This window comes from Abramis brama, assembly GCF_963993115.1.
Source record: "Abramis brama genome assembly, chromosome: 16".
Taxonomy (NCBI): domain Eukaryota; kingdom Metazoa; phylum Chordata; class Actinopteri; order Cypriniformes; family Leuciscidae; genus Abramis; species Abramis brama.
Window position 1 is genome coordinate 6,691,507 of NC_139978.1, and position 14,620 is coordinate 6,706,126.

The window sequence follows — 14,620 nt, forward strand, 5'->3', positions numbered from 1 at the left end:
CGTCTTCACCTCTCTACCTTCTACTCTACTCAGATGGTATTTACAGCACTGTACTACAGTATATCACATTACCACATCACGTGTACAGGGTATTGCAGGGTGCTAATGCTCCTTTTGCAGCCAAAGTGGTAGTTTTTGTGAAACATAGCATGATTACTTACAGTATATTGAGATGTTTCAGTACAGTGGATGATACAGTATATACAGTAAAGTACTGTAAGAAAAAGAATCAAACCGATGACAATTTGTGGTTGTATTTCTCTAGAATGACTAGAAGACCTTCTGGGGGAGGACGCCAACGCCTGTTCACACAACAGCAGGAACTTGCCGTTGTGGACCTAGTGAGGGCAGACAATGCCATCCGTCTCCACCAGCTACGACAGAAAATACTTGCAGACAGTCAAGTGTTCAACAACATAAACCATGTGAGCATCACCACCATCAGGCGCATCTTGGGAAAACACAACATCACCATGAAGCAGCTCTACAGGGTCCCATTTGAGAGGAACAGTGTCAGGGTCAAAGGACTTCGAGCTGAATATGTACGGGTAAGTGTAACTGTCCTTTACATTTACAATACAGTATTGGTGAAATCCAGTAGCAGCTGAATATGTACCATATCAGTACCACATGGATCCATTCGGAGAGCTACACAGGTACCTGTGTGATGGGGTGAGGGTTCTGTATGTGTAGCACTGTAGTACAGTAATATGTTTTTTTTTGTTTTTTGTTACAGAGAATCTTGGCCATGGATGGAGCTGCACAGCCTCATGAATTCATTTTCATTGATGAAGCTGGATTTGACCTGAGCAAAACAAGACGACGGGGTCGTAATGTAATTGGCCAAAGGGCAATTGTGCACGTCCCGGGGCAGTGCGGGGGAAATATCACATTGTGTGCCGCCATAAGCTTTCGAGGGCTTCTGCATCATCATGCAAAACTAGGTCCATACAATAGCCAACATATACTCACATTTCTAGATGCTCTCCATAATATACAGTGAGGAAAATAAGTATTTGAACACCCTGCTATTTTGCAAGTTCTCCCACTTGGAAATCATGGAGGGGTCTGAAATTGTCATCGTAGGTGCATGTCCACTGTGAGAGACATAATCTAAAAAAAAAAATCCAGAAATCACAACATATGATTTTTTAACTATTTATTTGTATGATACAGCTGCAAATAAGTATTTGAACACCTGTCTATCAGCTAGAATTCTGACCCTCAAAGACCTGTTAGTCTGCCTTTAAAATGTCCACCTCCACTCCATTTATTATCCTAAATTAGATGCACCTGTTTGAGGTCGTTAGCTGCATAAAGACACCTGTACACCCCATACAATCAGTAAGAATCTAACTACTAACATGGCCAAGACCAAAGAGCTGTCCAAAGACACTAGAGACAAAATTGTACACCTCCACAAGGCTGGAAAGGGCTACGGGGAAATTGCCAAGCAGCTTGGTGAAAAAAGGTCCACTGTTGGAGCAATCATTAGAAAATGGAAGAAGCTAAACATGACTGTCAGTCTCCCTCGGACTGGGGCTCCATGCAAGATCTCACCTCGTGGGGTCTCAATGATCCTAAGAAAGGTGAGAAATCAGCCCAGAACTACACGGGAGGAGCTGGTCAATGACCTGAAAAGAGCTGGGACCACCGTTTCCAAGGTTACTGTTGGTAATACACTAAGACGTCATGGTTTGAAATCATGCATGGCACGGAAGGTTCCCCTGCTTAAACCAGCACATGTCAAGGCCCGTCTTAAGTTTGCCAATGACCATTTGGATGATCCAGTGGAGTCATGGGAGAAAGTCATGTGGTCAGATGAGACCAAAATAGAACTTTTTGGTCATAATTCCACTAAACGTGTTTGGAGGAAGAAGAATGATGAGTACCATCCCAAGAACACCATCCCTACTGTGAAGCATGGGGGTGGTAGCATCATGCTTTGGGGTGTATTTCTGCACATGGGACAGGGCGACTGCACTGTATTAAGGAGAGGATGTATTGCGAGATTTTGGGGAACAGCCTCCTTCCCTCAGTTAGAGCATTGAAGATGGGTCGAGGCTGGGTCTTCCAACATGACAATGACCCGAAGCACACAGCCAGGATAACCAAGGAGTGGCTCTGTAAGAAGCATATCAAGGTTCTGGCGTGGCCTAGCCAGTCTCCAGACCTAAACCCAATAGAGAATCTTTGGAGGGAGCTCAAACTCCGTGTTTCTCAGCGACAGCCCAGAAACCTGACTGATCTAGAGAAGATCTGTGTGGAGGAGTGGGCCAAAATCCCTCCTGCAGTGTGTGCAAACCTGGTGAAAAACTACAGGAAACGTTTGACCTCTGTAATTGCAAACAAAGGCTACTGTACCAAATATTAACATTGATTTTCTCAGGTGTTCAAATACTTATTTGCAGCTGTATCATACAAATAAATAGTTAAAAAATCATACATTGTGATTTCTGGATTTTTTTTTTTTGATTATGTCTCTCACAGTGGACATGCACCTACTATGACAATTTCAGACCCCTCCATGATTTCTAAGTGGGAGAACTTGCAAAATAGCAGGGTGTTCAAATACTTATTTTCCTCACTGTAGTTGTACAGAACAGACCAGATCAGACCAGGTTTGTGGTGGTATGGAATAATGTCAGTTTCCATTGGGCTGCTCTGGTCCAGGCCTGGTTCACCAACCACAATCAATTTGAAGTGGTATACTTGCCCCCTTACTCACCATTTTTAAACCCTATAGAGGAATTATTTTCGGCTTGGAGATGGCGTGTATATGCCAACCACATGCCCGCATGCCTCTTCTGCAGGCAATGGAACAGGCCTGCGGCAACATTCAGGTGACAGCAATCCATGGATGGTTTCGACGTGCAAGGGGATATTTTCCCCGGTGCCTAGCGGGAGAAGACAATAGCCGCTTTCCGACCGGAGGAACCTTTTCACAGTTGCTAGAACTATTGGCTAAAGTACCCGGATGTCGGCGTGTTCGCACCGCAGGAACTAGGAACGATTTTAGTTCTAGGAACTCCATTTGTAGGAACTAATTTGGGTCCTACTTCAGAGTAGGGTCTAAACCAGCACTATAGGAACTATCCGTGACGTTAGTGTACGCTGATTGACCGAACGCACGCAAAACACCAGCACCCGCCATTTTTAAAACAGCTAGAATGTAAACACACAGATTATAGCCTATATATTTACTCCATAAACTATACGAACATGGAAAACAGTGATAGATGGGTCTCTAAACCTTTATGCTGAAGAGAAAATCCAACGCAACTTTGAGGGGACCAAGCCAAACATGATTATGTTTATCTGCCCAGATAGCAACACTGGACATCAACCACACGGCATAGGCTAATAACCTTTTTTCATATACTGTCTACTTTCTATAACAGTTCTGTCTAATAAGATATTAAACAGTACTGTTAGATAGATTGCTAACTAATAAACACAGAGAATGCGAGCATTGTTTGCTCTGGCGTTCTCAGCGCCGCCAAAATAAAGGTCCGTCGCGCCATCAAAATAAAAGTCACCGTGCTTGCGTCACTCCCTTACCCCTCCTACCAGTTCCTATGGCCACTTGGCCAGTGCGAACGCAAACAGCAAAACCGAGTTTGGGGGAGAGTAGTTCTTAGAACTGTTTAGAAGTGGACAGTTCCTAGAACTAAGTTCCTATAACTACTTGGTCGGAAAGTGGCTATTGCTTGCGATGTCGATGAGGTCCTGTGGCCAGACCCCAACATGAGCCCACGTATGCACAATTGCCATGATTTTTTGTGTTTACAGTATAGTGTTTTTTTCTATTATTATTATTATTTATCTGAATTCATGTTACTGCAATGTACAGTGCTGCAATGCACAATATTGAGTAGGCCTGTTTGCTTTTTTGGTTGTTTGAAAATGTGCCTCCTGAAAATATGCCTTCTGAATAAACAGTGAAAATCAAAGACTGCAGTGTTTTAAGTAGACTAGTGTGTTCCCCCTGATCTGAAAGTGTATGCATATGATGCAAGTATGTGTCATTTTGTCATCAGAGTTACATTTTGACAAAGGAATGTTAGGTTTTGATAGCAGAGTTTAGGTTTTGATAGTAGAGTTTCAATTTGACACAGATGTGAATGGTATATTTCCCAGTGTTGTGTCATGTTTACTTGTGTGTAGAGTTTTGGCACAATGAGCAAAGTTTTGCAAAATGTGTTCAAGCAATGGGCAAAAACTGTATGATGAATGGAGAAGAAGTGTTTTCCATTCATCATAGTGTTTTACATTGAGCACATCAGTGTTCAACTGGTTCTTATAAATGTCTATTCATATGATGGTTTGTGTGTGTCATTTGAAAACAAAATACCATTTTGAGAAGAAATAACATTGTTTTGAATGTAAAGTTTCATTTTGCAGGAGAATTGATGGGTTTTGCCCATTGTGTGTGTGTTTTTTGATTTGTGTGTAGAATTCTGAGAATATGAGGCATGCTTTCAGAAAATGTGTGTAAACAATCGAGAAAAACTGTAAATAGGAAAAATGATGACACACCAATCAGAATCACAGGTGATTATGTGCTTTGGAAAATAAATCCTAGTCAAGTCAAGTCCTGTACATTCGCTGTGTTTGGAAATAAAGCTTTTGAAAATGTAAGTATTTTACTGTGCATGGACTCTTCCCTACAGTACATGTTTTGTCAGTGTGACATTTCAAAGGTCAGGTTTTTGTCCAAAACAGCATCACTTATGTAAGAGGTATTTATTACAGTACTGTTTTGCATTTCTTTAGTCAGGGTTGTCCCAGTTCTCAGTCAGAGCTGTGATTTCACAAAGTTCCTAATTATTTATCTGAAAACCTACTGTAAAGCGTTTGGTAGCAGTGTTTTGAATGAATCCCTCCAGTGTGTGTGTGTGTGTGTGTGTGTGTGTGTGTGTGTTGTCTGAGGGCAAACTTTGAATCAGGATTCAGAAGTTAGCTGTTTGTACGGCTGGCTGTGAGTTTTTTTTAATTGTGTGTGAAGATTTGAGAAAATGGTGAGTTGTTCCCAGAATTGTGTTAAGGCAATCGAGAAAAACTGTATTTAGACCTTCTGGAAAAGTTAAAACAATGGTACACAACCTACAACACATTACATAAGTGCTTTTAAAATGATATATGCAATATTTGTGTTAATATAGGTGGCTGTTGTGAATTTCTCAGGTCTATGTAAACATTTGACAACAAACATATCATAATCATACTTCTTGTGTTACAGTTTTCTCAGTCGCTTTGGTACATTTCTTAAATCATCAAGCCTGTAACTTGCTCAAAATCCTTAGTTCATCCTTTAAAAGTATTTGTCAATGAACACATCACTGCCATCAGAAAGTCCTTGTGTCATTGTTCACAAACAAGCTAGTCAAAATGCGTAGTCATGTTGTCAATATAACAGTGTACTTTGTCAGTATTTTCAGATGTAAACTATGGCTACGTTTTTGATGACAATTATTGAAAATACACAAGACTGCACTTTATCTGTTTGACGTATACATTTCAACAGTACAAATTTACACATTACTCTATACTGGACGAAACTTGACAGGATTCACTTTTACTGTTGGTCTGTACAAGGTCATTCGCAAAATAAAGAAAAAGACAAGACACACACATATACTGTATATATGTGTGTGTGTGTGTGTGTGTGTGTGTGTTACATTATGTCTCTACAAAGTATATTTACTGTATAATGTAAAATGCAAGTTGACTAATGTAATGTAATGCAGCATTACAGTAAGTCTTCAGTATATGTATATTGAACATCGATTTCTACAAACGTTTGAATGATTGACACGTTGTTATCGCAACATTCGGCTGTACCTTTTGACCCACATCTGCCATAAGGTCATGATTGAGAACATTGGTCCACAATAGTGGCCTTTATTTCATCAGAAACATGTCTACAATCTTCTACCTCTTTCACTGTTTTGCCTCCGTACCCTTCCACCACTCATCCTTACTCCTGTTCTTCTTCCCGGCTGTTGACCCTGTTTGTTTCCTTGTTGTTCTTCCACTGACAGAATTTGTTACCCTGTGTTGTGCTCTGTCTATATGCTTGCCAAATGAAGCTTCATGAGATGGACCTCTGAGCTATTTTAGAGAACTGGTTGATCATTGGTTGATCAAGCCCTTTACTTTTTCCTTCATTAAATTCAAAATTCACCTCTACAATGAATCAATTCAGGACACATTTACAAAAAAAAGTCTAATAGAAATGTATAGAAAATCTGCTTGACAGATATTTTGAGGGGTAAGACTATTCAACACAGAACCATACAATATATTTTGATCAACATGACATAAGCAATTGATAACGTAGGAAACAGCAGACATTTATTCATAATCAATTGCATGAATGTACCAAAGCATTTGCAATTTGTTCAAAATAATGAGAAATTGTTTTTATGAAGTGCACAAGTGACTAGATGATGTGGAGGTTGAACAAGTAGTTTTGAGAATTTTAGTTTTGATCTGTCAAATGCACCAGAGCGACTGAGAAAAACAGATTATTAGAATGGGTGTTATCAGAATGGGTGATAATCTGCAGTGTAAAGTGTAAAGAGTGCTGCCCCCTGCTGGTGAGGGTGGACTCTTACCCCCGTAGAGCTCGGTCTCCAAAACAATCCCCTCTGGTGAGGACACACACCAGCATACTCTCCTCACTAGCTGATTGTTTCTCTAATACTTTCACCTAAGGATAAAAGCATGCATATTGTTATATGCCATCACATTACATTTATCTCTAAATTTATAATACAACACCCTGAAATAAATATTTTTGACAACTGATTCTCACATTATCATGCTTGTTTCATATCACTATCTACATAGATAGATAGATAGATAGATAGATAGATAGATAGATAGATAGATAGATAGATAGATAGATAGATAGATAGATAGATAGATAGATAGATAGATAGATAGATAGATAGATAGATAGATATCTCACCTGGCCTTGACTAAAAATGAAGAGTTTATCTTCTGGACTTCCATTTTGAATGATATAATCACCATCACTGTAGTGAGACTGAGAAGATGTATGTGGATATACAAAAAAAAAAAAAAGCCATGTAAAAAATATAGTGAAAGTAGTTTTTATATCTAAGTTGTGGTTGATTGGTACAAACACTAAAAAGTGGATTTGATCAAGGTATATCATATTATTCAGAGAATACTGGTAATATTAATCGCTTCGAACTTCAAGTTCAAGGTTTAGTCCTCCTCAGATGTTTATCAGGTACAGCAGTGAATTATGATAGTTATGATCTGTCATACACACCTCCTCCAGTGCATCAGACACTTTAATGAGAACATCGTCCGGTAACACACAGAGCAGCGGGACACTAGGAGAGAGAAGGAGTGTCAGGAAACTTGTGGACTTGCCAGAGGAAATTACATTTGAACTGCCTTACTAAATTAATGCTCTTCAGTAAACTAACAAAGTGGAGATATGTGAAAAAATTCTTAATACACAGAAAAATGAAAGCAAAAATAAATGCAGATGGGCCAAGGCCTTGAAATAGTGTCATTTGTTCTCATGACTTACTATGCATAAGATTAACATGATACATAGTTTGTAATAAAAAATAACTAACTATCTAAATAAATAAAAACAAATTCACTGTTGCTTTTATTAAAATTAACATATCACGTTTTTGCTGTCTTCATCATGTTTTATGCAATTTTGAAAAATGCAGAATTGGTTATTAACTGCACTTTGTCGTCATTCCTACTGTACTTTGACATTTGACTGTACTTTGATCAAATATTGTTGTTTGCACAAAGCTCAAGAATAATAACTGTGAATAATGTGGTTTTAACAGTTTTTAGCCATTTTTCGACAAGCCACAAACATTAAACCCAAAAACATTATATATATATATATATATAAATATATAATATATTTAAAATATTGTGACTTTTTTTCAAGTGTATATCTCACATTTGCAAGAAGTCTGAATTGTGAGATATACACTCACAATTGTGCAATTATTTAGTCTCAATTTTTATTATTTTGTCTCAGAATTGTGTGATCAGAATTGAGGCGAAAACAAGCTTCCATAGTGTGTGTGTGTGTGTGTGTGTGTGTGTGTGTGTGTGTGTGTGTGTGTGTGTGTATGTATGTATGTATGTATATATATATATATTATTATTATTTTTAAATATTTTATATATATTCATTTGCTTTGGGGTTATAAAGGATAAATAGCGACTGGATATTTGCAAGGATATGACCAAATATTTAAGATGAACACTGAGTACAAGAATCAGCCTATGAAAAACCTATATCTGTGGATCACTAATCTGAATATATTTAATGTTGTTTATACGTCTTTATGGTGTTTTTAATATGCTTTAAGGCAAACCATGTGCAAATTCACTGAGTATTTTCTCCTTTAAAATGCAGTGAACAAAAGACAGTCTCAAAAACACGGTTTGAAATCGCTGGTGTTTCTGACGTCACAAACTACCTTGTAACCAATCAGATCAACGTGTGATCGTCAACCAGTGGATCTCTGAGCTGGCGTGAGTGAGTGGAGGCGGGGCTCATTTGAATATTCATAGAACCGCATATACTAAATGAGGCAAGGGTGTAAATTTACATTCAAGCTATTTTAAGGCATGAAGTAAACTTTAAAATATGTCATTTTGGTGATCAAAGATACAATTATTGACTAGACGGGGACTTTAAAGTCTACTCAAGAAGACAAAAGTGTAAAATCTTTTAAACATCTATATGAAAATGTTGATCGTGGCATTTACCTGCGCAGGAATTGCAGAGACTGAGTGATAGTGATGAGGCTTCTTCTCTGCATGACCCTGTGAAACACTTGACCCTCCATCACCCACAGCCTGCTGTTCACAAGAGCTGCAGACACAAACACACATTCACACTGAATCTCAAGCATTCTGTGGACTGACGGGGATCAAAGCAGAGAGTGAGACAGTTTACCTGTGGTGGATAGACATGTAAAGACAGACAAAGAAATTGATATGGATGGTACGACCTGCATTTGAAACACAAGTTTGAGATCCTTGCAGAAAAACCAGACCAGCATGGACTGGCTATTGGTATTTTATGAAGTTGCCAGGAAAATTGTGAAAATCACTCGGTTATTGTCTAAAGCCCCGACAGACAGACAGACAGACACACACACACACACACACACACACACACACACACAATAATGAATAGAATGATAATTGACAGATATTTGGTCAATTCATATTAATTTGTCAATAACTACATTGGCCAGGCTGAACAAGAAGAGTGTTATTTAACCTAAAAAATAAAAAAAAGAACATACCTTGTCGATGGATTAAAAAATATTTTTATTATTTTTAAGTAAATATTATACATAAGGGTTCATAATTTTATACATTTTCTTAAAAGTTGTTTTTAAAGTTTAGGTATATCACCATTATAATGGCCTTATGCTCTCTAGACATCAGTATCTGCCACTGGGAAAAAATACACTAGCATTAACAAATTTAAAAGTGAGAATGTTTATTAATAAAGCGCAAGTGAATTCTTAATGAACCTGCTGACCTGCTTCTACCAAGTTCCTTTAAAAAAAAGAGGGATCAGCTGAAAATAGTTCACCCCCAATTCATTCTCTATCACTTCCTGTTCCTGAGACCCCCTTGAATTAGTAATTTCACAGATTAATTGACTTTGCCGCCATTAGGAAGAGAAACACTGCAATCTGTCTCCTCTGCTCTCTCCTGATACCTCTGTCTACCTCTCTTTTATCCCTGTCCTTTTCTCTGCGAGATCTCTGTGGAATAGCTGAAAATTTGAGAAAAATCATTGAACCCAAACATACGGCACTGACCTGCAATAAACATCACAAACACAGATATGACTGTGAGACACTAAAATGCGATTGTTGCATCCATTTAAAGCTCCAATATGTAACAATTTTGTAATAAAATTTCCGAAAATAACTTGCACAGTGTGATATATTTCCTCCAGTTGTGTACTTACAATATCTCAAAAGTCTCCAAAGATTTTTTATTTCAGAGAAATTCCGATTTTAAATAACTGTCCATCCCGGAAAAGAAATGTCGCCTCTCAGTGACGCAATGTCCGCACTATCCTTTTTTTCCGGTGTGGACCATGTGATATTCCACCACACCGGAATATCACATGGTCAAATGCGGGAGTTGTGGTTATAGCGTTATAGCCATAGACTGTATGGTTATAGCTGTTATGGATCACGATTACTCTTTGGCGAGTATTGAAGTGCCAACAAAACGAAAGCGTCCATATTCGGATACACGCACACTGTGTGACAAACGGAGGAATAAAACCCGGATAAATATCGGCCAGGCGTTTTCGAGATGGAGAGAGCTGCGACAATCTTGGACTCGACAGAGACTCTGCTCTCGCGAGTGTATTGATAGACAGGTAAGCAAATCAATTTTTTTTTATTGTACAAGTAACGTAATAGTTACAGTAAAGATGATTTTAATAGATATGAATTAATGACAAATAGCTGTAAGTTGTAACGGGATAATATAGCATAACATTTCACGTTCCTTGCAGTTCATTAATTATGATGACATAAAATAATACGATCAGACATACAGGTAATACAAAAACGAATAAATTACCTCATCCGTGATCATGATTCATTAATTCCATTTAGATACATCGCTAGATGGTGAAAACGCATTAAAAACGACATCTCCCATCGTCACCTCCTTCATAGTGTCATCAAGCTTCGCCTTTGTTATTGTTGTAAACTGCGCACTCTTGTGGTCAAAATTTTTTACATATTGGAGCTTTAAATTCTAGAAACCATTACAGAGTAAAGCAACAATCTCTATTAGATTTTACAGTACTAGCTATTTGTGAAGGTTTATTATTGACTTCTATTTTACTCCAAACATTAGAATCCAAATAATAATAATAGCAGTGGAGTTATAATTTATGGATTTTATCACATTTCAGTAAAGTGCATGACTCACTCTGTCACTCTTAATTCAATGCCACAATTTCCCCTGTGTTTTGTGTTCTAGGACTTTTATTTTGAACTGCATGTTCTGTTCCTTTTGTACTGCTGTTTTTCTTCCTGTGTTTAGTTCCTGTTTGTCTTTTGGTGCGTTCAAGTCCTCCTGGGAAGTTCGTACGAGGTGGGAAGTCGTGCTTATAACGGCATGTGCGTTCAAGTCACTTTCGTCGGAGCAAAATGGCGGAGTACTTTCTCTTAATTAATTACACAAAAATACAGTAAGGTTCTTAAACTCTTGTTCTAGAAAATAAAGAACAAAGAAATGTGCATCAGGTGTACTTTGTATTTTTATGTTTTTAATTAATTTATGAAGCCAATGCCAACACATCGTTACATGTTGCATTGTTATATTATAATACTATCATATTCTGTGTTGGCGATTAGCTAACTGAGCTGTTAATAGAAAAGCCTGACAATATCACAGCTAAATACCTTTACGTATTGTGTATTCCGCCATGTTAATCACTGACACGCCCCCAACTCGTAAAGATCGGAGCTTAGAGAAAATCCAGAGCTCCCCACTGGTATTTACGACATTGTGGTGGCGTTCAAGTGTGTTCAACTCGATCTGTACGAGATGACTTGAACGCACCATTTTGCTGAATTCGGAACCACATACCCAGCAAGCAATTTTGCATTTTAAAAAGAATCTAATAGCCGTCCAAACACAGCCCTGACGTCTAGGTGAAAACATGGCAAAATTTGGGCTGTCAGTGAAAATTTAATAGACGTCTAACCATAGCCCAAGAATAGACTAGTCATCAATTAGATAACGTCAAAGAAACAAAACCAAACACCTTGTCATCACTGTTGACTTTGCTTACATGATGGAATATCATAAATCTCGCAAGTTATTTTGTCAAAAACGACATGTATCCAAATTCAAGGTTATTTTGACTAGAAGTGGGTTACTCATAGCCGGACTATATCGGGTCTATAGTTAACCTAAACGGTGAAATTATGGCTATTGCTTGCTGGGTACTAACATACTACATACCAAGATATGGTAAAAGTAGTACGAGTGGTATGCTAGTATGCAGTTCTGAATTCAGCATTTGTTTCCTTGTTAGTCTCCATAGTGATTCATTTCCCACACCAGTAACTTGTTAGTCTCTTGTTATCCTGTGTATATCTACCCCTGTGTTTCAGTTGTCTTTTGATGGTTGTTGTCTTTGCACATGTTTGTAAAGATGTTGCGCTTATTGGTCCCTGTTTGGATTATTTTCATATTCATTCCTCTTTGGATTATCTTGGTTTATGTGTTTGGTTAATAAACTGCTGCAAGATCCTCACCTCTCCTCTTCCCTGCGCTACTGTAACATTGGTTCCTGACTTCTTGTTCAAAACATTTGTATTCAATTCAGCCTGGAGTGCGTTTCCCAAAAGCATCGTTAGCCAACTATGGCTGCAAATTCCACTGAAGTCTATTGGTATCGACAGAACTTGCGACCATAGTTGGTTTTGGGAAACTATGGAAGCTTGTTTACGCCACAGAATAAAAAATGAAAAAGGTAATTGCGACTTTTTATCTCACAGTTCTGACTTTATTTCTCGCCATTGCGAGTTTATATCACACATGAAGTCAGAATTGTGAGATAAAAAGTCGCAATTATCTTTTAAATTGTTTTATTCTGTGGCGGAAACAAGCTTCCCTGATTGAGAAAACTGTTTATCTTTTACTTAGACCTATAGAAGAGACCAGGTTAGACGGCGAAGATCAAAAAAGAAACAGAGAAGAAAAAAGAGGAGAAAAAAAAGAAAGCAATTTCAGGCTGTCACCAAACACAAGACCTGAACAAAGCTGAAGAAAAGAGTTGAGGAAAGCTTGAACAGAGTCTTGAAATAAATAGGGTGTAAGGGTGGAAAAAGCCTGAAAATTCAGAAAGAGAGACTGAGAGTGGGAAAATAAAAGAGAAATGCAGAATTGGAAAAGGACATGACACAATGACACACAATCAAGTCTGACATTCTCTGTCGAAGAAAAGAAAGATCTGGTAAAAAAATTATCTGACTTGATTGGATCCTCCATTCACTTTCAATCCATCTTTTTAGCTCATTCTCTTTCTTTCAGACCTTATTCCTTGTTTTTTATGCTATATTAAAATTAATAGGTCTAGCTGATGTCCCTGTGGCTCAGAATGGGCCCAAGAGAGTATGTGAAATAAGAGAGAGAAGAGGTGTTGAGAGAGTCATAAATCAAAGCATGCTGTGGGGGATACACCTCAAAGAATGAACATTAATTCATCTACCTGACAAAGATATCTTCTTCAGGGTTGGAGAAAGACTAATTTGACTAATTTTCTCTACAGAAACCCATTTTTTTTAACATGCAATCAATGTGTTTACATGTAAATAATAATAATAATATTTTTGTATGTCGCTGTGACATCTTGCAATTGTGTGACTTTGTGTTTCACAACGTGACTTTATATCATTCGTGACTATATCATTCGTGACATTATTTCTAGTAACAGTGACTTTCTTACAATTACCTTTTTAAAAAATTTATTCTGAGGTGGAAACAGGATTCATATGATACAGCTGCATTTTGTATTAAAATTAATAGGTCATATTTTCCAAAATTACCAAAGAAAAACTAGTGTAATAAGACTTTTGTGTGGGTTTTGTAGATCTGTCCATTCAATATGCAGTATGTTTTGTGGACTCTAGTGTGGTGTGTTGTAGGCTGAGAATTGATGTGATTTTTCCTTTGATGTCATATTCCCCTGATCTCAGCTTCAGATGGCGGATGGTGGGAATACTCTGATTACCCAGACACACTCAGAGCATTCCAAGTGGGATTAAACTGGGAAAACATGACATATGTAGCACTACTACTCTCATTATGTGAACAACTTAGGAGTACATTTTCTACAAAATAATTTTCAAATGAGATCTCTACTATCTCAACTGTTTATCAATTTGAATAAATTGACTTTTTTTCAAGTCTTCTGCTTCTCAGATCTTTTTTCCTGAAAAATAAGACCAAAATCCCAGTAATCTCATATACTGTCTAATTTAAAGTTGACATGAAACGGAAGTTGCGATCATCTTTTCTGTCCTATTGTGACATATTTGTTTGAAACAGCTTTTAGAACAAGAACAAATGTAGGGCAGGACTTGAATTTGTTCACAGGGAATTGATTGGATGGTTGTGGTTTACTATTGGTGGATCTCATATGAGTGACAGGTTGCCCCGCCCTCACACCAGTTAACAAATTATAAGAGAAGAGACTTCATTGCAAGAGGGAGGAGGGAGAAGTTATTTTGATTAAAGATTAAAATGGCACATATTAAAATAAATAATTATAATGACGTGTATGGATAAATTATTTAAATAAATACTGCAACATTCCATAAAAATAAATAAAAAAAAACAGCAAAAATTATCCATTTTGAATTTATGGTGACTTTAAAGAGTTTCAGAAGAGATCCCAAACAGATTTGAACAAATCCCCAAAGTCTGTAATCAAAAGACAGATTTCTCAGTATGAACTAAAACCTTCAAATCAAATTATTCCAAAACCAAATGATATAATCTATACTATCAACAGTCATTTTATATCTCTTTACTC

At 37.5% G+C, this 14,620-nt stretch overlaps 1 protein-coding gene across 3 annotated transcripts in view; it reads right to left on the minus strand.

Annotated features, from left to right (window-relative positions):
- Positions 1 to 14,620, minus strand: part of prkg1l (protein kinase cGMP-dependent 1, like) — a 40,084-nt gene that overhangs the window by 15,782 nt on the left and 9,682 nt on the right. For all 3 annotated transcript variants that reach the window (XM_084138340.1, XM_084138338.1, XM_084138339.1), the window contains 4 exons: positions 8,791 to 8,896; positions 7,307 to 7,370; positions 6,977 to 7,054; positions 6,621 to 6,715 (listed from right to left, as the gene is read on the minus strand). In XM_084138340.1, the coding sequence (XP_083994466.1) occupies positions 6,621 to 6,715; positions 6,977 to 7,054; positions 7,307 to 7,370; positions 8,791 to 8,896 (343 nt within the window). The remainder of the gene's footprint in view (positions 1 to 6,620; positions 6,716 to 6,976; positions 7,055 to 7,306; positions 7,371 to 8,790; positions 8,897 to 14,620) is intronic.